Consider the following 26,092-nt stretch of genomic DNA (forward strand, 5'->3'; position numbering starts at 1 on the left):
GGACAAGCACTGTGGGGACAGGCTCTGCGAGCAGCATTCCACACCTCGACGTGCCCACAGAAGCGGGGCCACCGCCGAGCCTGCCCTCACCAGGGACACAGAGCCTGCCACCTGCCTATATTCCCTCCAGAAAACTCATCACCTGCTGTCCAGGACAGAATTCAAGGATGTGAAGGTTGACTTTAACCCAGGAGTCTCCCCACTCCTTCTGACCTAACGCACACCCCAACTTCTCGAGGTACAAAGCAGGAACTGCCCGCATCCCTGCAGGGCTGAGCTACTTGAGATCAGGAAGGAATGGAGAACCTCAGAGCGAACAGGCTACTCTCCTGGTCTCACGGGTCGGCGCCAGCAGCTCTGGAAGGCACTGGGCTTCAGCAGAGAACCACAGGGACCTGCCACCCTTGGCCCAAGCCTGGGCCTCCCCGCTGCTGAGCTGCTGACCCCACTGCGGCTTGGCCGGCAGCTGGACAAGCCCCACCATCACACAGCTCCTGCCAAACCACAGGTGATTTCTCAAAGCTGTCGAGCGAACACCAGGAACATAAAGAGGTAGGTTTGCACAAGGTAAACAGCACAAATCCCAACAGCCAACCAAAGCCCCTCCGTCAGAAAAGGACCAGGACACTTGAGGGCAGCCTCCTGGGCGTAACGACGATCCTGGGCAGGGAGGGAGTCCCGGCAGTCGACGGACCCCCGAGCGACGACTGCTCCCCCGGCCCAGGGAGCCTTCCTCCAGGACAGCCTCTTCTGGACACAAGGCAAGAGGAGCTCTGGCCTCTTCTGGGACATCCCCATGTGCTTCCTGCCTCAATTTCCCAAAAGCTCACCTTCTGCCCACGTATTTGCTTCTTAAGCAGCAACAGTGGGGGTCCCACGGGGGCGGGGGGACGACATCACTGCCAGACCGTGACCCTGGAGGTAAGACACCAATGACAGGTGTCCTCCTCCGAAGGCTGCTCCACTAGGAAATGGGGGTCGGGGGGGTGTAGGAAAGAGGGGGAAGGGGGGCTTTTACTTTCATTTTTTGAAAAAATTCATGCTATAAGTTAGCTTTCACTGCTTAGAGTCTATAAATACAATTCTGTAACCATATTGTGGAATATTAGGGGCAAGCTGGAAATAGCTCATTTCAAATAGGAAAATGGTTTGTGTTCACCCAGTTCTGGAAGCCAATTTTCAATTGCTTAAAATAGTCATGGTATTTTACCAAGGTAATTACACTCTTAACTATCAGTAACAATTAAGCCCTTAGACTAGAGATGCTTAATAAGGTCTCAAAATAAAATCACACATTCCAAGCACTGTACTCTGAAATGTCAAACACACAAGTAGAGCCCTCGATGGGGTGCAGGAGAGCCCTGTCGGCGCACCTGGCCCAGTGCCGCAGCGGAGGGCGGGACACTGCACTCGCCACGCCCTACCCCAGGGAGCTGGTCCGGGGGCTCCCAGAGGGGTGGGGGTGTCTCCCAAGGAAGACAGGAAGATCAGCAACCAGAGCACCCTCGAGACCTGACAGCTGCCGCCCTGGAGGTGCCTCGAGCAGGAAGCACGCAGACCACGCGGGAGCCGCCGTGCGAGCCCACGGGGCCACCGAGGGCGGGGCGGGGTGGGGGCCCGGACGTGCTCGGCTCCAACCAGAAAGTGGCAGCCTGGCCGCCCTCTGCAGACCGGCCCGACGAACAGCTTAATCATGCGGCTGGCAAGATGGGCCCCGCGCGCCTGACCCGGCCACCGACCCACGGCAAACGTGCCTCCGAGCCACAGTTGGTGTTAAGTCACCTGTCAGCGCCGGGCGATCGATACCGCCCCCCACCTCTCTCTCTCAGAGCTACGCCTGTCAGCGCAGCGGGCCAGGGCCAGGACCGAATTAGACCAAACAGCGCCATCAGCTTCCAACCTGCTGAGCAGCGGGAAGAGAGGAGTGGAAATTTCCTGCCTCGGGAGCCCAGAGCAGTGACCTTCAAGGCCAGAAACTGCCCGAGGAGGAAGCCAGGCACAGCGCACGATCACGGAGGTGCCGATGGATCCCGCGGCGCTGGAGATATGCCCCTGCTGAGGGGCCGCCCGGTGCACCAGCGGGACCTGTACCAGTGCACCGGTGCGACCCTGGTGAAGCAGAGCTGCCAGGCCGCCAACCCAGCCCACAAGGACACTCGCTGGGCGGCACGGGCACTGGAAGTGGACGACACGGACAAGACCGACGGGCCCCGCACGAGGACAGCTCGCAAACTCGCCAGGCGTCTCCCCTGTGGGGCCACCGGCAAGGCTGGCGTCGAGGTCAGCCAAGCCTGACCCCAGGAAGCTCGAGTGACATGACACACACGGCAGGGGACGTGCTGGAGAGGTCGGGACACGGCGAGCTTTCAGCAGCCGGAATGTGACCTGCCGTCTAAAAGCTTCATGACCAGGAGGTCCCAGGTTTTTATCAAACGATCAAGAACAGGCAAACAGTTGTCAGACGCGACTCCTGAAACTTCCCAGGGGGACGCCCCTGCCCCCAGCCCGCCGCCCCCGCCCGCCAGGTCAGCGCACCCACCTGGCCGCTCACTATCAGCCTGAGGGCAGGTGGGAGGAGTCCGCCAGCATCTGGACAACCCCAACCCTCGCCTAGAGAACATCTGGGGACAGTTGCTGGCTTTTTCCTTCCTTGTCTTCTGAAATTTCAGCATCCAAGGCAACACTTTAAATAATGCTCTCTCACACAAAAATCGTAATTCATGCTCCAGCGAGCTGTGCGTATCAAGCCAGACATCAGGGCCCCTCGGGCTCAGCACGGTTAGCAAAAACCCGGCCGCCCAGACGGAGCTGGGAGCAGGAACGCATCCCGCCCGGCGCACCTGCACACAGGTGACAGTTTCCCACTGCAGTCTACCCTGCGCTCCCTGGGCTCCGAAGGAGGGAAAGGCTGCACCTGCCCACCAGGCCGGAGGGAGGGCTGACCCCACCGTGAGACACAGGGGGTCGGGGCTGACATCCCGATACCCCAGGTCAGTGCGTGAAGGCCCCGGGCTCTGCCCTTCACAAGGAGGAGAGGCCCAGCAGGGAATCCCAGGGTCTGCATTTCAGAGCAATCCAGGGTAAAAATGCGCAGGCTGGCTAAACCGCCAAGATGCTCTCCCCTTTGGTGAGGGGAGAGCTCAGTCTGATGTGAGCCGTGACTCACAGGCAGCGCCGTTGCGTGTCTAACTGATCGGGAAGTGGGGACACAGATCACTGGTGGCTCTGGGTGCACTGCACTTGGTAGAGACCCTGGCAAACGTGGGGGCCTGGAGAGAAGACTAAGCGTGGACACGGCAGGGGCGGGCCGGGAGCTGCTGGCCCGGAAGGCAGGCCCCCGCGCAGGCGCCCCGTACCTTCGTCAGCAGCAGGACGCGCTTCTGCAGCCGCCGGGCCAGGGCCTCGTGCATCTCCCGCTTCTTCCTCTCCTCCAGCAGCTGGCTGCTGAGCTGGCGGACCTCCTCCTGGAGCTGCAGCCTGGCCTTCTCCAGCCCCCGGGCACTGCAAGAGGCAAAAGGGCAGAGTGATGAGGCCTGGCCCCCAGGACAGCACCCAGTGACGGCCCCCAGGCCCAGCGCGGCCCACGTCACTCAGGTCCCAAAATAGAGCTGCACGTGCAACCAGCCCGCTGTCGCTTCCTCACTTCTGAATAGCTACTTAAAGCCTTTCAGGAGCTTCTGGATTTCAAAGAGTCGCCCAGGGTGATCCCAGAACACGGAAGGTGCGGGGGAGGGAAGCTCAGCTCCACACACAATGGGGAAAACGCCAGCAGCGCGGGCTTCGTTCGGGAGGGCGCCTCTGAAGGAGCTGAATCACCAGGGCAGGCGCTGCCCACCCGGACCGCAGTCGGCCACAGATGCGCGGCTCCGTGCGGCGCGGGGGCGTCAAGTACCAGCCCAGGGCGGGCCCCTTCCACAGACATCCTGCAGAGTCGAGCCCCCCCCGCAGAGCTCCGACAGCAGGGGGCAGACCCCGGGGCACGCGCTTCCCTCCACGCGGCCAGCGCCCTGCCTCAGTTCACACACTTGACGTTGTTCTCCGGCTACCGTTACAGCCTCTCGCCTGGGCAGCCTCCGGTGCCACCAAGCCGCCCCTCAGACTGCAGATCGGATGGGCACCCATGGGCTCACATGCCAACTTCCTGGCAGGGCACCTTCAGAGTTTGGTCTTTGCCGCTCTTTCCCTCAAAACTCCATCAGTCCTTCACACCCTGTAGGGACCGTCCTCTGCCCTGCCTGTTCCCACACAGGCTTCAGGAACCCCGTCCTGCCCCACCTACACGGGAGGTGCCCACACGCAGACACCCCCCCAGCTTTTTGAGGGGACGGTGATCAGGAGAGTTCCCGGGAGGGAGGACGCCCCAGGAAAAGGAGGCGCTAACCCCACCGGCGGGTGGGCGGGTGAACCGTGAAGCATGGGCCGTCGTGAAGCATGTGTCCATGCTCTTCTTTCAAGCAGAGGAAACCTCTTTCCAAGACAAACCTTTAATATTCTGCTTCCGTATTTTTCTTTTGAGATCTTACCAGGATTATATTACAAGGTGCTATTTGTAACATTTAGCTGGGGTGACGCCCAGTGACAACGAAATGACTTCAAAAATATAAAAGATGGAGCTGAGGGGCGCTAGAGACAACACCACCTGCATCTTGTATCATTCTTGGTGTCCAATTTTTTCTTTCTTTGCTTTGATTACACGATTTCAAGAAAGCCTTAATCCACAGGGATGGCAGACAATGCTTTCTTTGGAGGTGGTCTCCGCTGTGCTAATTTTTTCCATTTCACATTTGAGTGAGTATGGGGTTATTTTTCATCGTAATTTAGTATAATTCTTTGAAGAGCTAACTACAATTTGAGAGTAAACGTGGAACACGCGTTTACGGGACTTTGTAAGAGACTCAGGGAACGCCTGGTCTCAGAGCCGGAGCAGCGTTCTCACCCAGGGGCCCCGCCCCTCGCCCCTCGCCGCCGCCGCAGAAAGCCTTCCTCTAAGAGCGAGTCCCCCTGCACGGCTGGCCGAGGGCACCTACCACCTCTACGTGCTTCATAACCAAAGATGTAAAATAAAACAAAACAAGTACAAGTATTCATTGAAACAGACATTTAAAGAGGCCACTTTGAGTTCTAGTTCAATTTAAAACTATTCATACGCCAATTTAATAATCAAGGGCTGTGAAATCAACTCTGGAATCACTGACTTCAGGTGGGCAAGGGCACAGCGTTTTGAATCACTGCTCCGCCGTGTGATTTAATTAGAGGCACTCGGGCTCCCGTGTCCAAGCTGCCGAGGCCAGCTTGCAGGGGGCGGGGCTGCTCTGAGCACAAGCTTTCTGGGCACAGCCCTGGTGGGAACTGACAAACCCCAAGACCCAGGGTTTCGGGAGCACGACGTCCCCACACAGAGGTCTGGAGGCCTCCCCCCGAGGGCAGGTATGAAGGCCACAGGGTAACTGCTGTCCACCTGCAGAGAGCTGGAGACCCCGACTCCTGGGGCCTGGCCCAGGGCCACCTCACCTGCACCTAGCCTGTCACCGCCAGCTCACTGTGTGGGCCCCTAAAACGCGGGTGGGCCTGAGGCCCCAGACCAGGCCCAAGATGTCGCAAGAACAAGTATGTCAAGTGCAGGACACAGTGCCAGTCACACGTCCAGCAGCACCCACAGGTGACGACCGAGCCTTTCGGGGCCCAGGTGGGCAAAGCTCCGGCCCGCTTAGAAAAACCACCTGTCCTTCCCCGCGCCACCTGCTCTTCAGGAAACCAAGATGGGAAGCAATGCAGCAGAGGACACACAACCCCAGGCACCCGCAAGCAGCCCTGAGAGGGCAGCCCCCGGCAGGCTGGCCCGAGTGGCGCTCGGCCCCGGGCCGGGGTCTCCTGGGGTCTCCAGTGGAGGCGCTCCACCCTCAGGCTCGCCAGCCCCGTGTCACCCCGAGTTCCAAGGCCTGCCATGAGGCCTAACGTTCCATCAGTACTCAGTTTTTTTTAAAGCTGGACTAGACCTAAATAACCAACCTGGGCAACTTACAGGAGGCGGTGCTGCTGGCACTGCCCACAGAGCACTGCTTGGGCCGCCGCAGCCTGGCTCTGACTCTCCTGAGGCCCGGTGACAAACTGGCCCAGCCCCGGAGAGACAGCAGGGGTCAAGCGGCACCACGGGCCCCAGCCCCCAGGCTCTCGTTCTGAACGGTGCGGGTCTCGGGGAAGACGCCGTGCGTTCTGTGCAGCAGAGGCTTAACCCAGGGCGCGGCTCACTGGTAAGTGAAAGAGGAGAAAGAGGCGCCCGGATAGCTTCAGGGAGAAGCTGGGGTCCCCTGAAATCGCTCCATCTGGAGACCGAGAGCACTGGGACCCACGCCTCTGCAGGGGCACCACTGCCATCGGGCCTGCACCAGCCGGAGTGGGTGGTGCCGGGAGGGGAAGGGCTGCCCCGCGCCACGGGCAGGAAAGGGAGCGGCAGGAACCCCCTTCCGGGAGAAGCACTGAGCACAGGCCTCCCTCCCCGCGGCCTTGCGGCTCTCCCGGCAGCGCCCCTCCGCGCGGGCCGCAAAGGGCGCCGGCTGGCAAAGCAGAGCTGGGAAAGGGAGGCTGGAGTGCAGGACTGCCACGGGCAGAAGACGGACAAGAAGCGGCAAATACGTGATCAGCTCGGGAGGGAGGGAAAGCAGGGAAGGACCCAGAGGCTACAGCAGAGCAGGGCAGAGGCTCTGTTTACGTGAGAGGGCACCGCACCGCCCCAGGGGGCAGCACGAGGGGGTCTGAAGCCGCTGGGTGTGCGCCAGGGGCCAGGAGGGGTCAGAGGGCACAGACAGAAAGGGGAGGAAGAGCAACCGGGAAGGGCCGCATGGAGAGGGCAGGAGAGAGCGGGAGGGGAAAAGACGGAGAGCAGAGACAGGACCTCTCAGAACAACGCGGGTGGAGGGGGCGGCCCAGGAGGCGCTGGCTTGGGTCTCCAGGTTCCCGGCGGAGCAGGCAAGAGCACAGGGTGTGCTCGAGGGAGCGACCCCGCAGGGTGGGGACGTCCCGGTGGGCGGGAGAGGGGGGACCGCGAACAGCCGGGCCTCGGGGGAAAGGGGTGGACGAACTGGCACAAACAGGGCCTGGTCTTGCACAGGAGTGCGGTTTTCTGACGTTTCCAAGAACTCCCCCCGAAGTGCCCCAAAGGGGTTTCTCACAACACCTGCCAACGGGCGGCCCTCCCCTGTCCTCGTGTGCCGGGGGGTGAGAGCACAACTTCAGCCTCTCCAGAGAGGGCCTCCTGCAGCCTGGGCCGCAGGCCCGTCGGCCACCGCTCTGCGAACAGAGGCCTGTGGGTCCCCGAGCCGCGGAGGCCCGACCCAGAGCGCCAGCACCACATGGCCGCCTCTTCCCTGCGGAACGCCCTCTAGTTCAATCGCGCCTTCCTTGTGAAGTAAAGAGGAGAAAACCCATAAAAAACTAAACCTCTGGTTCCGTGCTTACGTTGAACCCTGAAGTCAGTGGCATTTCCGTGAACCTCTGGGAGTTCAAAATGAAGCCCTCAGTTCTCAGGGGAGAGGGCGTTCACCCATCAGTACCTTTCTGAGCTGGCGTCTGCGGAAGGAAGTAAGGCCTGAGCTCTTGAGAACCCCTCTCTGCACTGTGACGGGCCGCTGCAGCCCACTGTAATGTCGTCTTCATCAGAAAACCCCCAGCCTAAGGATATCTACTTTCAAGGAAGGATGAAAGGACACGCACGCTGTGAAGCTGCAGGCAACACCTGAACGACCTTCTCTCGCTCAGCGCAGTTCTGCCCTGGCCTCGCACCGCACCTCCAGCCGCCACCGCAGCATCCCGGTGCCAAGGGGCCGTGCCGTGACACTCGCCGTGCCGTGACACTCGCCTGCGGGGCAGGAGGCCCAGAGGGCTGGCCAGCTCCTCTAGGAAGCACGCAGACGGGGCGGGGCAACCGACCCCAGGAAGGACCGCCCCGCTGTGCGGAGCCCTCGCTCCGAGCTGCTGTGGGCCGGGGGCCTGGCACCCAGTCTTGCCTGGAAGGTCAGCATGGAGGGCGGAAACACCTGGCAGCCGTAGCCGGGCCCACGTTCAAACCAAGAACAGCTCTGAGGCAAGCAAACCTGCAGTTGGCGACACGTGGTCGAGACGTTCACGCGGACACACGGCACGACCTTTACTTCCGACGACTGCCCACGAGTACCTCCCCGAGGGCACGCGGTCACCCGCCCGGGGCCCTGCGGGTTAAGCTGTGAACATGACTGCGCGCGCACACTGATCCCTGGTGGCTACACTTCAGCAGCAAGCTAGGATGATATTAACAGAATTTAATTCACACTTCTGCAAAGCCCCTAAGCTCCCTTACGCTGGGGCTCCGAGGAGCAGAGCTCAAACCCACCACACACGTGCTCTCCAAGCACCCCCGTCCCACAGACGGGTGACCAGGCCTCGGGGGCTGCCACTGAGTCCAGGCCCCTCCGCCCCGACCAGGACACGGTGCCCGACCTCCAGTCTCTCCAGTTCTGTGCCCCGGCCACCAGGCGGGACAAGTCAAGCCACCACCACGTAGGTGACTCACTGTGTGTGTGTGTGTGTGTGTGTGTGTGTGTGTGTCTGGGGCGTGAGGGCTCGCAGGCTGGGCCCAGAGCCACCCGGAGGAGGAGGGCAGCGGGCCCTAGTGCCACCACAGCTCCTCAGGGGAGCCTCAGAAACTGAAAATCCTCCACGCCTGCCTGTGGAGAGAGTGAAAGGGAGGGTGGTGGAAAGGACAGGGCACAGCAGAAAAGGGCAGGCAAGGGCTGGCCGATCTGACACGACACGGGGCTGCAGCCGGCACACGCGCGGGACCCGGGACACGACTGGGCTGCAGCACGTACCGAACGGAGGTCAGGGTTTCAGCTGAGAGCAGGGTCACCACCAGCTCGATGGGCAGGACTGCCAAGACGGCCTGTGGCAGCAGGCGAAGCGGGGAGAAACCGGCAGGGATGAGACCCAGCCAGACGGAGCCCTGGGGTGCAGCGCCGTGTGTGCCAGGCCGTCCAAGGGCACGGTGAGGACGCTCGGGACTCGCTGGCTGTGAAGGACAGGGCAGGGGCACAGAGGGCACAGCTGGCCTCCAGGTGGCCAGCTCTCAGAGCTACCCGAGGATGGGAAGGGCTGCTTGGAGAGAGGCCAGCCTCCAGCCAGAAGGGCTTCAGCTATAGGCTGGCCTCCTCCTCGGGAGGGAACCGGCAGGGGCGCTGCACCGCTGGGGGTGCCCACGCAGCGCAGATTTCCTCACTGCTAAGACTCGGGGCTTACTTCCGGAAGCCATGGCCTGGCGGATAAACAGTGGATGGAGGGACACCGCAAAGCGGCAGACCACACGCTGACCGGCAAAGGAGGGGCCACGCGGCCTCTCGTACCCGCACCTCCAGTTTCCTCCAATCAAGGCTTCGGTTCCCCAAATTCTCTCCACCAGCACCCTGAGCACAGGCCCTGGTGGTTTTCTAAGGAAGCGGGGTCGCGCTGCCAGCAGCGGGAGCAGAGGCCCCACGCGCGATCCCGCACGAAGCCCACGGGTCCTCTGGTGGGTCCACCACGTTCCGGTCCTGAAGGCTGCCCGGGAAGCTGCACGACACCGAAACGGCAGCAAGGGTGCCCGCGGCCGGGACCTGCGTGCTCGCCCAGCCGTGCCTCATCTAGGCACTCTGCAGGACGCACTTGCGGGAAAGACAAGAGGGGCCAGGGTGGGTGTCGGCCACAGGCCAAGGACGGGCAGGGCCACCACCAACACAGAAGTGCTTCTGGAGCAAAGACCCTCTAAGGGAGCTGCTGCAGGTATAGACCAGCAAGGGTCAGTGTCCGAATGGGGTCTCGAGACGACGAGAACCCACCCAGATCAGCACAGGGAACAGGTGGGCCTGAAGGAACCCGGCAGTGGGCTCCACACGGAGGGAAGGACAGGACCCCACCAGGGAGGGAGGGCTGGATGCTGCCCCCGACCTCCGGGGGTCTGCTCCTGCCCCCAAGGGCATCACCACTGACAGCCGTGCATGCTGAGCCCCGGACTCACCCTCGACAGCCCCCCTTCCCTTCCACCAGGGCTCCGCAGACCTGACAGCCCCACGCACGCTGAGCACAGGCTCCCCGCGTCTGCACCCCCAGACCTGGTCCAGGCCGCCCCTCCTCACGGGCCCCCACCGCCGCCTGCTCACCCATCACCCCTCCTGACCGAACACACACACCTCACCCGTCCCAAGACTCCCCTTTAACCACTCCACAGCCGCCTGCATTCGAAGGACAGCCCAGGCCAAGGCCAGACCCAGCTTCACTCAGCTGCAGGGAGCCACGCCCGCCGTGTCCACGGGCCTGGCCAGGAGCCACGCGGCAGCTCAGCAGGGCAGGGCGGACGGTCAGACGGAGCCAGGTACTGGTTTCGGAAATACTCTCCCAGATAGCAGAGGTCGGCGCCGAGCCACGCCGCTCCCACCCCCACGCCCCTGCCCAGAGAGGTTCCTGCCGTGCAGAGCCTGGGTGTGTCCCGGGGGCAGCACAATCACGGGAGCGGAAACCCACCGCTGCTTCTGGAGGGAAACTAGCAACTGCAGCCCTGATTCCCCTGGACAGAGAGTCACCAGAGCTGGGCATGAGTCCCTCAGCGTCGGAGGTCAGGTGCTTCAGAAAACTCTCTGAACCTCCATTTCCTCAGCAATGAAAGGGAAGCCACTGCCATCTGCCTAACAGGGTGGTGGGGACACTCACAAGGCACGTGCAGAGCGCAAAGCACATGCCAAGTGTGCACACGGTGAAGCCCCCGTGCTGCTGCCTTAACGGGGTGCAGCGGGATGACGCACCGTCTGCACCCAGCTAAGTAGAGAAGCCGCGTCCAGGCAGAGACCGCCTTGAAAAGAGCTGGTTGAGATCCGTGCCACCGTTTCCTTTTCAGAAGCTTCACACGGGACTAGAGAAGAAAGCAGAGATCAAGAGCGGGGAGCTCCGTGGTGCCCAGCACGCTCGTGCACCCCCGGGTCCCGCTGAGTGCCCACACAACCCGAGTGGGAAGGGCATTGCTACCACATCCCTATCCCCGGACGGGGCACACACAGCCGATGGACGCAAGCCAGGCTCTTATTCAGACCAGAGCCCCGACTACACACGTGGGCACCCTCTCACCGCACGGCCAGCCTGGACCAACGGCTGAGATCAGGTCTTGGGCGCAGCAGTGGGACCCTGGGCTCCGTCAGTCTGGTCAAGGGGTAGCTTCGCCATGTGTGCGGAGAAGGAAGGGGACCAGGGAGACAGGAGGTGGGCAGCCCCTCCATTCTGGGTCCTGCTCAGACTCAGGAGGGGCCGCCTAGGAGAGGAGCCGTGAGCCTCGCCCGTCACCCCGGATGCCCAGGCCCGGCGTTGGCACACAGCCGTCTTCACGTACAGCATCTAATTCCAATCCTAAATGCCTCCAGGTGTCATTACACATTTCTCAGAAAAAAATAAAAAATCCAAACAGTGGAAACAAAACCAGAGAATGAAAAAGGCAAAGGATGAAGTAATTACCAATCAAAGGAACGGCGAGGGGCAGCCTGGGGGCTGCAGCGGGCCTCCCCGTCACCTCTCCTCTGCCCAACTCCCAGCGTCTCATCAATGCGAATCGCCAAATTCAATCTGCATTCCCAGATAAACAGAGGCCACACAGTTAATACTCTCATCTGACCTTGAAATGTGAGGAGGAAAATTACCCTTTGCAATTTCAATTCAAGCCCAGCCATAAGGAATAATCCAATTCTGCTGATCCGTTACCAACCTGTAACCGCGCGGGTGGGTGGGGCTGACTCCAAATTCCGGGGTGGGGAGCCCAAGCGAGGCCGGCGGGAGCAGCCCAGTGCTGGGTGCCAGGCTCACAGCAGGATGCCCTCAGCCCACCCCAGGGGGCCCCCGGGACTCAGGACGCAGACACGGCAGGGAGCAGAGGGCAAGTCGGCCCCTCAGATCCTGCAGAGCAGCTGCCCTGGACCGTCGAGCTCCGGCTCTCAGCACAACCCAGGGGGAGGACGGTGGACGGGTAACTAAGGTGACCCTTCGCTCAGGTGGCGCAGACGCCCCCTGCAGCGGAGGTGACCTTCTGACCTCTCACGTGCACCATCTCACTAAGCCCCACAGCATCCCTGAGGATGCGGGTCCGGAACATGGCCCGCAGACGGGACAGGACCCAGGGAGAGGGACCTTCTACACCGCGCTCGGCAAGCCGTCCGCCGCCTGCTCTGGAAATACAGTTTGGCTGGAACGCGGCCTGACCCGCTCCTCACGTGGCATCTACGGCTGCTTTCCTGTGACAGAGATTCTGTGGCCTGAAAAGGCAGAACTATTTACTACGGGCTGCCTGTCACTGCGCTCTGCCTGGCGTAAGGTCCGGAAAGGCCTCCGCCCACTGGCGGTCGGTCCCCTCCCCGCCCCGCCAAGTGGAGCTAACGGCACAGAAGCTCGTAGCAGCCTGGCTGGCCCCGGGGAACTGCTGACACAGGACCCCTCACCAACGAGGCGAGCGCCAGCCAATGCACTGTCCCCTCACACTGCGCCCCACCCTCTCACATCCGGAGCCCAGGGATCCTCCTGTTTCTGGTCTGAACAGACGCCACAGCCTCCAGGCCCCCTGTGGCAGCGACGTCCATGGATCTGCCCAGGGTGGTTCTGAAGCCAGGCTGCGTGGGCACGAGGGAGGTGAGGAAGAGCCCACAAAACAGCAGGCCCGGTGCTCTTCCCCGTTTCCCACCCGACTCCCCCTCCTGCTTCAGCTGGGGGTGGCAGGCAAGTGGCCGTCCCCAGGGTCACAGAACTCCACGTGGCCGATGATGCTGAGGGTCGGGCTGCCCCCGCAGCACACCCATCTCTGTCCTTCCAGAGCCCCCGTCTCCCTCCCTGGGTCAAGGATGGCAAACGCCTCGAGGCAGACCCACCCCCACCCCCAGGGGGTCAGGAGCACGGGGTGCAGGCCAGGGTCAACCACCTCCACCAAGGGAGAGGAAGGGGCACGCCGGGGGCATTCACGTGCACCTCACTGAGGGGTCCCGAGGGGTGCAAAGAGGTCCGGGACAGACGAGGTCGGGATGTGAAAAAGCAAACAAGCTTCAAACACCCAGAGAAGCCCCGTAGCAGGGTAACCTGGCTGAACACATGCTTAAAACAGCCCCGGAGGGACGCTCCAGGGCCCGGTCCAGGCAGTGGCACTGAATACTGAGCCTCGAGTCCTGAGCGCTATACCTTGGGTCCCCAGCACTAAGCGGTCCACCTCAGGGACCAAGCGCGGAGCCACTGGTACCAGGTACTGAGCCTCAAGTACCAAACGCTGAGCCAGAACGCGGTCTGCGCTCCGAGGCAGGGAGGGTCAAAAAACAAGAGGCGGGCAGTCTGGGGCCTCCAGAAGCGTCTGCCTTTACACCCGGCCAGGCGTGGTGTTGACGAGAAGGCAGCAGACCGGGCAGCGAGGACACGTCGGCTCCAGGCCCGGCCCTCAGAGACCCGTCCCTCTGGAGGCCTGGACTTCCACACCCACGAAGCACGGACAACCCACAGGAGGGACACGGAAGGGGACGTGGCAGCGAGAGCAGCACCTGGACACGGTGCCCCAGAGCCCGCAGCTCCAGCTGCGTGAGCGTAAGGCAGCACAGCAGCCCCTTCCCCGTGGGGGGGACGCGGACGCAAAGGGCCTTGACCACGGCGCTCGGTGCCAACAAGAGGTGCCCGAGGGGGGGCGGGTGGGGGCAGGGACACACAGTAGGTCCCACCGCGGGGCACGCCTGTGACTTCTGATGGCCCAGCTCCAGGTGGGGTCCCCATCACGACCCCAGGTCAGGACCTTCCACCACTGCGTCGCCCCGAGAGACCAGGGAGGGCCCCGCGGCTGGGAGCACGTGGTGGAAGCAGCCCTGAGGACGCCTGGAGGTGGCCCCCACACGCAGGCGGGGTGGGGTGACGCTGCCACGCACGCGCCCGTGGAGGGCCCTCCGTCGGTGCTGGACTTCACGGCCACCTCCTCCCAGGGGCACGGAACCGAACCTCAAGCTCAAACGCAGCCCTTTAGACACGGAAGGATCACCGAAGATCAGGCTCTACAGGCGAGCAAAGCAAACGGACTACACCCTGCATGTCCTCCATCTCCCCGCAGGAGCAGGGCCCGGCGAGCGCCCAGGAGCCGGGCGAGGGCAGGCTGACGTGCTGGGGCTCAGGCCTTTGCTCTCCTGAGCGCCCTGTGGATCCAGCGTTGGGCTTAGCTGGATACAAAAACAAGACAAAAAGAAGATTTTTACAGGATCACACCTCCTGTGCTCAAGGAATTCACCGTCCAGCTCAAGAGAAGAATAAAACACGGCACAGCGGATGCAGGAAGCTGGAGGGAAGGGAAGGAGCATGGCTGCCTTAGGGCGCCAAGCCGGGCGGGCACGGAGCTGAGCACCGCCCGGCCCAAGCAGGGGCAGGAGGTCAAAGGGCAGGGCCAGGCGCAGGGGTGGGACAGGCGGGCGAGTTCCGACGGCGCCGTGAACTCGGCCCGCGGCAAAGGTGAAACGGCCCAAGCTCACCCCGTCCCCCCGAGTCACCCGAGAGCCCAATCAGCAACGCTGGCGCTGAGGGCCCCAACGTGCAGACCTTCGCCAGCAGCGCCCTCCACGCCTTCGATCCACACCTGTCCCCGCGACGGTCCTTCTCCTGGGTAACAAAGCCCATTCCGCCTGTTTACTTTCCCATCGACGTTGCTGTCCTCAACCAGAGCACAAGAAATCGACAGCCCGCTGGGTGAGGAGGCTTCAGGGGACGCTGACATCCACTGCGTCCTGCAGCACCGCCGTCCCCACCGAAGGAGGAGCCTCCGCCAGGCACGCAGCCCAGGGGACTCCCCCGGGGGAGGGGCCATCCCTCCACGCAGGTGATGCCAGGCAAGCATGGCCACACACCCTCTAAACGCTGAAAGGAGAAAACTGAAGTCACCAGCTCCTCCTGCACTGTTTTAGCCCAGCATCCACTCAGCCCTGCCGTGCCCACAGAGCTGCTCACCCACTGATCCCACTTCGTCCCCCACAGGCGCGGGGGCCCCGGGGGTGGACACTTGCCTGGAGAAAGGCCAGCTCTACTCAGTTTATTTCCTCTTGAACTTGAAGAGCCACCAAGACAGAAACGACCTTTACAAGGCAGGGCTGGTCCTGTCGGGGAAGCTGGAGCACGCTCACTGCTCTGCTCACACCACAGGAGGGGGCCGGGCTCCTGACCTCACCTCGCACGTGCCGCCAGGCGCACCAAAGCGCGTCTGGGTGGTGGCGGCCATCGGGGGCAGCTGCGGCCGGGGCTGCAGAAGCGGCAGCCACGGCTGGGCTCACGTTCGCCCTCCACCACTTGCCAGTGCGGAACGGGGACCCGAGGACACTGACAGTTTCTCCTCAAGATTCCTCAGAAAAAGGCACTTTCTTAAGAAACTAAGAGACTCCCCGACATACAGCAGGGCCCTCCGCGCCCAATCTTCCAGTCATTTTTGTGGATCATCTCTCAACTGGCTGTGGGTACCTTCTTATGGACTACTGCCGGGGGTTCCAGGAAATCTCTGCAGTTTATTTAGTGACAAGGCAAGGCTGTGGCCCCCGGAGTGGCTTGAAGGGAGGTCAGGCGGGAAGGACACGGGGTGCTCCCTGGAAGAGGTGTCACCCAGAGGCCCCGGGCGAGCGCCAAGAGTGGGTGTCAAGTCTGAAGGGGGGAAGAGCACAAGGTAGGTGGCGATGCTGAGGGGGGCGCCTCCCCGCTGAAATGGCCAGTTTATGGTACGAAGCAAACACCACATGGCGTTCAAGGAAAGGCAACAGAAAACCATGAAGACTCTGCAGCACAGGGCGAAACCCACACCCGCCCGCCCACCAGTCAGCCAGGCCGCGCGGGGGTCGGGGGCCTGGACCCGGGAGTGCACAGGGCGGGGCCAAGAACAGGAAGGCGGGGGGCCCCATCCCCAGCCTAGTGACTCCACGAGGGCCCCAAACCAGCTGAGGTCTGGTTTTCCACGCAGACCCGACTTCGGGGAAAGAACACTTCAGGGACGCTGACATCCATGCGGTAATTCTACTTCTCTTTGGAAGTTGGTAAGTCTGTACATCCGACAGGGCATTCTGAGTGAACAGCGCTGGGCAGGACAGGAGTAACAGAGCAGCTGTGGAAATTCAACAATGTTCAGAAGACTCTGGTCAGCAATTCAGAGAACAAGTCCGGAAGTGTGTGAATAGAGGGCGTAGGAAAACAAAGGTCTGCTGTGATTACAAATACTGATTTAGTTCTCTGAAATTTCCGGAGGAGAAAAGGAGCCTAGCCAGCCATGGGGACGGCCACAGCAGCGCCAAGCATGTCACATGGCCCCACCGCCAAGTGCGGAGGAGAAGCCCGTGACCTTCAGGTCCCGGGAGCAGCCTCGGGTCCCCAGGCAAGCCAGGCATGGGGACAAGCGGGAAGGCAGTGCCGTCTCCAGCGGCATCCGTGGGCGGCGTCTCCGCCAACAGAGCCGCACAGAGGGCCGTGTGCGCGGCTGCCGGGGCCACTGCGGCGCTGACACCAGGATGGCCCGTCTGCTGGCGAGCACATCAGGCACAGCAAACGCGGCACGGACAGCAGGCTTCCCGAGCCGCTGTCGTGGCTGCTGCAGCTGCTCACCCTCCCGCCCACTGGCGCATCGCCTTCTGAGAACAAGACACCGGAATCTACCCCACGCCTGCGCATAGGTGCGCCCCGGCTTCCTGTCGTCGGACCCCAGGTGACACGGGAAGCCACCACTGCCATCGTCGGGCTCGGAGCAGAAAGAGGAGGAGCCGAAACACACAAACAGGACCCGGCAAGGGTGGGATGCACGCTGGGACCCTTGGGAGATGGGACGAGAGACCTTCACCGTGTCGCCGTCAGGGCCGGCAGCAGCCAGCACACACCGCCATCCTCCCCCGGTTACACACACGCCTGTTTAACACCGCCCACCTGGACAAGCTAAGTCCCGCCGCCAGCCCCGCGGGACACGGGACGCCCGGGTTCTGGAGGCAAGTCAGCGAGGCAGTGGGAGTTTGAGCTCAGATCTCTCCGTCATGACCCTACGCTGGTCACGAGCACCGGCTCACGTTCGCAGCCACGGGTTCCCTGCTTCCGTGGCCAATCAGTGCGAATCGAGCGCCTCCTGTGTGTCAGTCACAATCCAGGCAAAGGAGACAGTGGTGACCGGCTTCACGGAGCTCACGCAGGACAGACGGTGTCCTGGGACGTGCCAGGGGTGTGGGCTGCCCAGGCTCTGCCAGCTGCCCACCCTCCACTGTGTGTGTGGCTTCACCCCCGTCCGTCCCCCGGATGTCCTCCTCACTCACAGGGCTCGGCCCCGACAGCACGAGGCCACGTGGAGCCTCAGGCCCCCGCTGCCCTGCTGCCCCAGAGCTGGGAAGGAGACAAGCCAGTGCTACCAAGTGCAGACGGAGGGTTGAAACCCCCTTGCCTTGCCCACAGACCACTTAAACGACGAGACCTCCCTATCAGAGACCCGCCACCAGACAAGATAATCCCCTCGCTGGTTTCCTGTGTGGCCTGGGTTCATCATGACCGTGACCCCGCGTAGCAGATACTGAGAGCTTCTGACTGAAAGACCACTTTCTCTGAAATGACCTCTTTACAGTAAACTGCACAAGTGGGAGGTGGCAGGGAGAAACGGCGACTACCGAGAAACCGGCTCACACGGGAGGGAAGGAGCCTCGCGGAGCCCGAGCGGGCGGCCTGAGTCCCCACACGGAGCTCAGACTGCCGACGACACCCGCCACGTGCCTGGGGCCAGAGGACCTCCTAGGCGCCAGCCCAGCCCTGCCCCCGCCTGCCCCATTCACACTGAAGGAAATGGGGTTACTCTGAGGGCACCTGCTCACTGAGCCTCACCTGGTTCTCAGGCGTTAACATTACAAAACCATTTGCTGAAGAACTCACTCATTTTAATTGAGACAGAATTTAGATAAAATTTACCGTTACACCATCTTAAAGTGAACAATTCAGTCGTCTTTAGTATATGTGCAATGCTGTCCAAACATCGACACTAATTCAAGAAGATTGTCATCACCCCAGACGGAGGCCCTGTCTGTCCCATCAGCACTCACCCTCCACTCCCGCCCGCCTCAGCGGCTGGCCCCAACTAACCTACTTGCTGTGCCTATGAATTTGCCCACTTTGGACATTTCATCTTACTGGAATCATACACTACGTGGCCCTCTCCAACTGGCTTCTTTCAATCAGCATAATGTTTCCAAGGTTCGTCCTACCTTACTGCGTACCACTGCTCCATTTCTCTTGGGGACGAGTGATGTGCCGCTGGACGGATGGACCATGTTTCTGAGGTCCGTCCTACCTTACCGCGTACCACTGCTCCATTTCTCTTGTGGACGAGTGATGTGCCGCTGGACGGATGGACCACAACTTGTTTATTCATCGGCTGCTGGGCGTTTGGATTCTTTCCACTATTGGCTGTTGTGAATAATGGTGCTATGAACACTCAAACGCAGGTTTTTATGTGAACATATGTTCTCAGTTCTCCCGGGTACACAACTAGGAGTGGAACTGCTGGGTCGTATTAACTCTGCATTTAACCTTCTGAGGAGCTGCTAGACTGTTTCCCACAGTGGCTGCACCATTTTACATTCCTACCGATAACCTGTGAGGGTTCCAATTTCTCCACATCCTCACCCAATACTCTTTATTTTCCATCTTTGAAATTATTATTACAAAAAGTATTGTATTGTACAATGACATACAATTACACGTGCAACTTTATTGTTATGTATGATGTATCGTTATCACGCTAGCCATCCTAGTGGGTGTAAAGGGGTGTCTCAGCATAGTTTTAATGTTCTTCGTGTGCTTCTTAAACATCTGTAGCAATGTCTACTTAAGTCCTTTGCCCTTTCTGTGGTATATATACATAACATTCTAAACATTTCTCAGCACCCAAACAAGCAGCATTAGTACATTCACACTGTAGCACAACCATCACCACCATCCATCCGAGAACTCATCTCCCCCAAACTGAAATGCTGTCCCCGTTAAGAACCCCAGCCCCTGGCACCCACCCTCTTACTTTGTCTTTATGGACTGGGCTCCTCTAGGGACCTCACAGAAGTGAAATAAATCATATCTGTCCTTTTTTGACTGGCTTATTTCACTGAGCAGCATGTCTTCAAGGTTCATCCATGTTACAGCAGGCGTCTGAATTGCCTTCCTTTTAAAGGGCAAGTGATATTCCACCGCGCGGAGGGACCACGTTTTATTTGTCCACTCACCCACCGCATGGAGGGACCACGTTTTATTTGTCCACTCACCCACCACGCGGAGGGACCAGGCTTTATTTGTCCACTCACCCTCACCCCTCGAGGGACACTGGGCTGCCTCCAGCTCTTGACTACTGTGAATAATGCTGCTGAGAGTGTGGGTGTGCAGACATCTGCTCCAGCCACCCCGGCTTCCACAGCATCCACAAATTTTGCACCCCACCAGCCGTGCACAAGGGTGGCAATCTCTACCCCCTCACCAACACTTGTTTTCTATGTTTTTGAAAGCAGTCACCCTAAAGGGTGAGAGGTGATATCTCACGGCTTTGAGCCCCATTTCTCTAAGGACTAGTGATACTGAGCATCTTTTCACGTCCTTATCGGCCATTCATTTATCTTTTTTGGAGACATGCCTATTCAAGTACGTGTCCATTTTTTAATCGGGTTGTTTCCTTGATGTTCTGTTGTGAGAATTCTTTATATATTCTGGATACCGGACCATTATCAGATACTTTGCAAATGTTTTCTCCCTTATGTGGGTTGAATTTTCAATTTCTTGATGGTGTCCTTTGATGAATTTAAGTTTTCTATTTCAATGAAGTCCATTTTACTAATCTTTCTTTTTTGCTTGTGCATAAAGATACTTGTGTATATTTTTGCTTGGTATATTTTAGAAACCATTACCCCCTAACCCAAGGTCACAAAGATCTATGACACCAATGTTTCTTCTAAGAGCTTTATAGTTTTAGTTCTTGCATCTGGGTCTTTGATCCATCCGAGTTACTTTCTGCATACAGTTTAAGGCAGGGATCCAAATTTATTCTTTTTAATTAATTGATTGATTGATTGATTTCTGGCTGCGTTGGGTCTTCGTTGTTGCGCACGGGCTTTCTCTAGTTGCGGCTAGTGGGGGCCGCTCTTCATTGCAGTGCATGGGCCTCTCATCGTGGTGGCTTCTCTTGTTGCGAAGCACGGGCTCTAGGCGCATGGGCTTCAGTAGTTGAGGGCACACAGGCTCAGCAGTTGTGGCGCACAGGGTTAGCTGCTCTGCGGCATGTGGGATCTTTCCGGACCAGGGCTCGAACCCGCGTCCCCTGCATTGGGAGGTGGACTCCCAACCACTGTGCCACCAGGGAAGTCCCACATTTATTCTTTTGAAGTTACCTCAGCACCATAAAATAAATTAGGAAGTGATTCCTCATCTTCTATTTTTGGGAGTTAGTTCCTTCTATAAATGCAGGTAAAATTCACGGGGAAGCTTTCTTGGAAATATTCTGGTTGCTAATCACCTATCATAGGTCTATTCAGATTTTCCATTTCTTTTGAGTCAGTTTGGATATTTTGTGCATTTCTAGGAATTTGTCCATTTTATCCAGATTACCTACTTTGCTGGCAAACAACAGCTCGTAACATTCTCTTAACATAGTTCTTCATATTTACGTGAGGCCATCCACCCCTGATTTTACTAATAAGACGCGTCTCTCGTGTTTGTTTGGCTAGTCTAGCTGAAAGTCCGTCAATTTTATTCCACTGCGGTAGGAGAACGTGCTTTGTATGCTTCCGACCATTTTAAATGAGGCATATTTCGTGGCCTGCCATACGATCTGTCCCGGACAATGTTCCCTGTGAGCTGGAGAAGAACGTGCATTTGGCTGTTGAGTGGAGCGTTCTACAGGTGTCTCCATGCCTAAATGTCCTCGCCTACAAATCGGGACAGAAATCCCTACCTCCTGAGCTTCCTACACAAACTCAAGGAGACAGGTACACAAAGGACCCATCGCAGCTCTGCATTCAGAGTAGGTGGATGTGAACCACGGCCGCGGGTGTGGCGGAGATGAAGCGATGCTCAGGTAAACCAGGGAAGAGCCCTCCCTCACCTGCATGTCGGCTCCTCTGAAAGCTACTCAGCCCGCGGATGCCAGGGCTATACTTTGATTTCCTAGAGAAGTCTGACTCAGGGGACCCACCTTCGTGGCAGGGGCGGGGGGGGGGGGGGGGCAAAGACCCAGAGGCGCCGGCCTGTGTGCGGCTTGCTGCGCACATGGCCCCCGGGAGACGCAGCCACGGGAGTGGAGACAACAAAGCAGGGCTTCTCTGCTGTGTTTCTGGGAGGACAGGCGGCACCGTCTGCGCTTTTACCCTGCGGGCGCCCCGCAAGTGCTGAGGAAGAGCCGCCAAGTTGACAGCGGTGCGCCACCCCCTTCCCCGAGAGCCCCTCCCACGCACACAGGGCCCCCAGCTTTCAGAGGGAGCCTACCGCCCGCTCAGCAATCCCAGCGGGCAGAGTACTCCGCAAGAGGAGAAAACAGGCCGGTGACAAAGAAAAGTGCTTCTCTCCACACAAATTCTTCAGAGGAAATGGACTTCCAAGTGGCCATCTGTCAATGACATTAGCATCCCAAAGCCACACAGCCACACAAGCAAGGAGCGTGGCTCTGGCTGAGCCCAAACTTCATTACAGGAGCAGAAAAAGTCCATTTAAATGATAATAGGAAGTGCTCAGGAAGCATCTTACAGAAGGAAGATCCCAACTGCACCCCAGCTTCCAGGCAGCAATCAGGAGGGCCGGCCTAGGCAGGCTGGACCGCACCTGCCCCTCCCCGCAGGCCTTCCCCTGGCCTGCTGCCAGCCTGGACCTTCCACGGCTGAGCGCGGAGGAGAGGAGGAAAGTCAGCCGGGGGCACAGTCACCACGCGGCCGCTCCCCCAGACCGAGCCTCCCTCAGGAGGGCACAGACCTGCCTGCAGCCCCACCTCCAGGGCCTCCCTTCTCTTCCCTACTGGTCTCTCCGCCGCACCTTCCACTGTCCCTTCAGGTCTCCTCTGAGAGACGCCTCCCCGCGTGACCCTGCCACCTGCCCAGCCGCCCGCTCCAGACGCAGACGCCGCCGCAGTGCCTCAGCTTCCTTCCGCCACAGCACGCCATGCAACGCGCCACCGTCTCTGTCCCATCAGACAGTGTGTGCAGGAGGGCAATGGCCACACAAGGTCCCGGCAGAGCACCCAACACCCAGGAGGGGCAGCAGATCCGTTCTGAACGAACAAAGAGCCAAACAGACGTCCGACCAAGAGACCGGAGCACCCGAGGGCCAGGAGATGCACAGGCCGTGTGCTGCAGCAGGAGAGGGCGGTGCGCCCGCCAGCCTCCGCCAGCTGTAGCGGGGCCCAGGGCCCAGACCACTCAGACCTGTGGACACTGGAAAGAGGGACGCCACTGAGAGCACACACTGGCAGCAGTGGCCGCTGTCAGGCTTCCCAGGGTGGGTGGGTGCCCTGGGAGGGGCACCGAGATGCCAGGACGCCGTGCCCCCACTCCGGCCAGTGTGCTTCTGAAGCACTGCTGACCTGACCCAGCATGGGGCACACGCACATACACCCCTGCCCACTGGGAACGTCCACAGGGAGACGGGAGCGATTCCACTTCTGCTCTCTCTCGGCCGCAGTGGCTGGGGGGCTGACGCACGAGGATGCCAGAGGCTGCCGGACGTCTCCAAGGAGTCACACCCCTCAGCGCGGCTCTCACTCTGTCCCGTGATGGAGCCTGAGGACAGGAAGTGAAGGAACCTGACCCCCCACCAGCCTGCCCACCGCCGCAGACGACGATTGCGCTGCCCTCTGCTCTCTGAGGGGAGGGGGCAGCCCGCAGGCCCACCTGTTGACGGCGGGCCGAGCACCGGCCAGCGCCGGCTCTGGGCGGACTCAATATGTTTAGAATGTAAGAAGAAGGACCTGGCGGCCTGGGTAATTAAAACACAGCTGTAGCTACAGTAACTAAAGCATGGTGGTGTAATTACACGTCGAAACAGTGAAATGGAACTGAAAATCCTAATGCAGACTCAAACACACGTAGGAAAGGGGCTTAGAAAGGAGACTTGGTGATTATAAAATCCCATCAGGACAACGGGGAAGCTCTCTGGAAAAAACAAAGTGAAACCCTATTTCATAGCTCCTATCAAAAGACAGTCTAGGCGGATCAAAGGTTTTAGACATAAAATCATGAAAGAGGACAATACAGGAAAAAATTCTGATGACTTAGGAAAGAGAAAAGTCTCTTCCACATTCATACAAAAACAAAACAGAAGCACTAAAAGAAGAGGCTCACGTGTTCAGCTAGAAAAAAATAAAAATGAGTGTCTGGAAGAAAAACTTTACAACCAAATAGAAGGGAAATGTCAAACTGGGAAACCTTATTTTCAGACAAAGGGCTAATTTCCTTAAGCTATTAAAAGCTTCTCTCAAAATTAATTTTTAAAAAGACAGAATAAATGGATAAAGATTATGAACGAATAGACAGAAAAATATGTAATTAACAGCTACACTGAGAGCACTTGACAAAAGCCGTGCTCTGAATGCCCAACAAGCTAATAGGAAAATGCATGGGAGAATCGCAAGGAGACACCACTGGACTCCTCCCCGGGGGCTGGAAGATGAGCACCGGAAGGGACGCGAGCACCGGAACCCCTGGGGCTGGTGGATGGGCAACCGGCAGCTTCTCATCAGGATGGACATGCGGCCGGGCCGGGCCTCTGGTGTGCTCAAGATACAGAAGTACGCATGTCCTGCAACACACGTGTACAGGGATGTTCTTAGCTTTATTCCTGAGAGTCAACACTGGGTACCGCCCAAACACGAACCGGGAGAAGGGACAAATGAGCCGCGTCAGCATCTAAAACCAGGAGGGCAGCGCGGGGCAGGTGGCAGACACGCAAACTCACGGTCACCTGGGGTTGCTGTTCTGAGCCATGTGAGCACAGCACCCTCACAGGGGACCCCGCAGGGCCCGCCCGGTCAGTGAGGGTGAAGGACCCCCAGATGCTGCACAGCAGCTCTCCCCTGTGCCACTGAGCCATGCCCTCAGCGGACGACACTGACCACACACCGTGTAAACACTGGTCACAACACGCTGCCCTGAGCCCCGTCCACTCACGCGAGAGGAGAGGGGGGGATGCACTGGCCAGGCCTGACTGAAACGGAGAACAGCAAGACAGAGGGTAGGGACAGATCTGTACTGGGAGACAGGGCGGCTGGTAAGATCACATTTGTGAAAAGACATAGAGACACGTTAGGGAGTGTGCTGCTGAGGTACCTGAACAACGAGTGCTCCAGAAAGAGGGGCAGCAAGTGCAAAGGCCCTGGGGTAGGTGCACGGCCTGCAAGTGTACGAGCAGCAGGGGCAGGATGAGGGGGAAAACATGGCAGGGGTGGGGCGGAAACAACGGCCGCTCTGGGCCCCCCCCCCTGTGAAGAGCTGAGCTTCCTCTCTGACGGGCAGCCACCACGTGAGGGCTTTTGCAGCAAAAGCCCTTGACCTGGCTCCTGTCGTACTGCCACGGGGAATGCTGCTGGGGGGCGGGGGAGTGTCGCCAGGGCATGACTAGAAGGCCCGGGCGCTTCCCTGCTGGCGCAGCGGTTAAGAATCCGCCTGCCAATGCAGGGGACACGGGTTCCAGCCCTGGTCCGGGAAGATCCCACATGCCGCGGAGCAGCTAAGCCTGTGCACCACAACCACTGAGCCTGCGTGCCACAACTACTGAAGGCCGCGCGCCTACAGCCCCTGCTCTGCAACAAGAGAAGCCACCGCAGTGAGAAGCCCACGCACCGCAACAAAGAGTAGCCCCCGCTCGCCGCAACTAGAGAAAACCTGCGCACAGCAACGAAGACCCCACACAGCCAATAAATTAATTAATTAATTAATTTAATTAAAATTTTTTAAAAAAAGGAAGGCGGCCAGTAAAATACCAACAGTAAGAGGTCCGGGTGGTGGTGGCGGAAGCCCAAGTGGTGCAGGACTGGCTGAGCTCTGAGAACCTGCAAGATTTGGCCTAATTCCCGACCATTTTTGAGCTCCTGCTTCACTGCCGTTCCCTGGCACACCTACCTCACAACCTTGCCGATCTCAATGGTCAGAAAGATGACCCCTGGTATCTGCTCCTGACCCTCCCTGCCCCGTGCCTGCCCCAGACCTGGGCAGTGGGTCTGACTCTGCCCAGGAACTGCAGCTCTGCCGTGGCCCCGTCCTTCGGGCCCTGCACCCCACAGACCACCGCCTCCACTTCCTCCTCACCCTCTCACCCCCGCCCCAAAGTCGACCCTAACAATCGCCCCTGTACACACAACTTCACGTCCCGACCATCGCAGTCAGCTGACGAATCTGCTCCACCAGCGCAGACGACTGTCACTGAGGAAGGACACACCGCCAGGCCGGCTGGCCCACCCCTAAACTCAGGACAGCAATCCCTAGTGGCCACCACACTGCACCCCCTGGTCCCCTCCACCTCTGACGACTAATTCATGTCATTCTGCCTTCACCAACCTCAGGCTCAGCTGGTCAGTCTTGCTTGTATTTCACTGAGAAAACAGAAAGAGACTTTCTCTAAGTGCCGGCCATTGCGCCCGCCGCCTGCCTGCCCCTGCGTCCGTGTCCCGTGCGTTCCCTCCACTGCAGCGGGTGATTCTCCATGCTCCACAGTGAGGCAGGTCCTTGGTCCCATCTCCTCACATTAACAATGCACAGACCCCCAGCTACCTCCCCTCTTCTCCTGGACCATCCCATGAACGTGCAACTCACAGCATCTCCTGCCCTCCAGGGAGATCCATCTTGTCTGCACGTCTCCCCTCCAGATGCCATCCCACTTCTCTCGTTCCCTCCATACAAACAAACCAACCCGCCAACACAGCATCCCTCTCTGCCCCGGCTCTCAAACCCCCTGTCACCGGCTTCCCCCGGACTCCACCCGCCCCTGTCAAGGCCGCCGTGAGCCCCGCTCTGCAGAGTTCTGAGCCCTCACCTTCCCAGGTCGATGTGCAGCCTCCACGCACCATGCAACGCCCTGACGCCGGCCTTCC

General features: G+C 59.6%; 1 protein-coding gene across 1 annotated transcript in view; it reads right to left on the minus strand.

The window, feature by feature from the left end:
• The window catches only part of MAD1L1 (mitotic arrest deficient 1 like 1), a 318,780-nt gene that overhangs the window by 165,616 nt on the left and 127,072 nt on the right, over positions 1 to 26,092 (minus strand). Inside the window, exon 11 of the mRNA XM_082856688.1 lies at positions 3,357 to 3,501. Within this exon, the coding sequence (XP_082712814.1) occupies positions 3,357 to 3,501 (145 nt within the window). The remainder of the gene's footprint in view (positions 1 to 3,356; positions 3,502 to 26,092) is intronic.

Source organism: Leucopleurus acutus, assembly GCF_964270905.1.
Source record: "Leucopleurus acutus genome assembly, chromosome: 16".
Classification (NCBI taxonomy): Eukaryota; Metazoa; Chordata; class Mammalia; order Artiodactyla; family Delphinidae; genus Leucopleurus; species Leucopleurus acutus.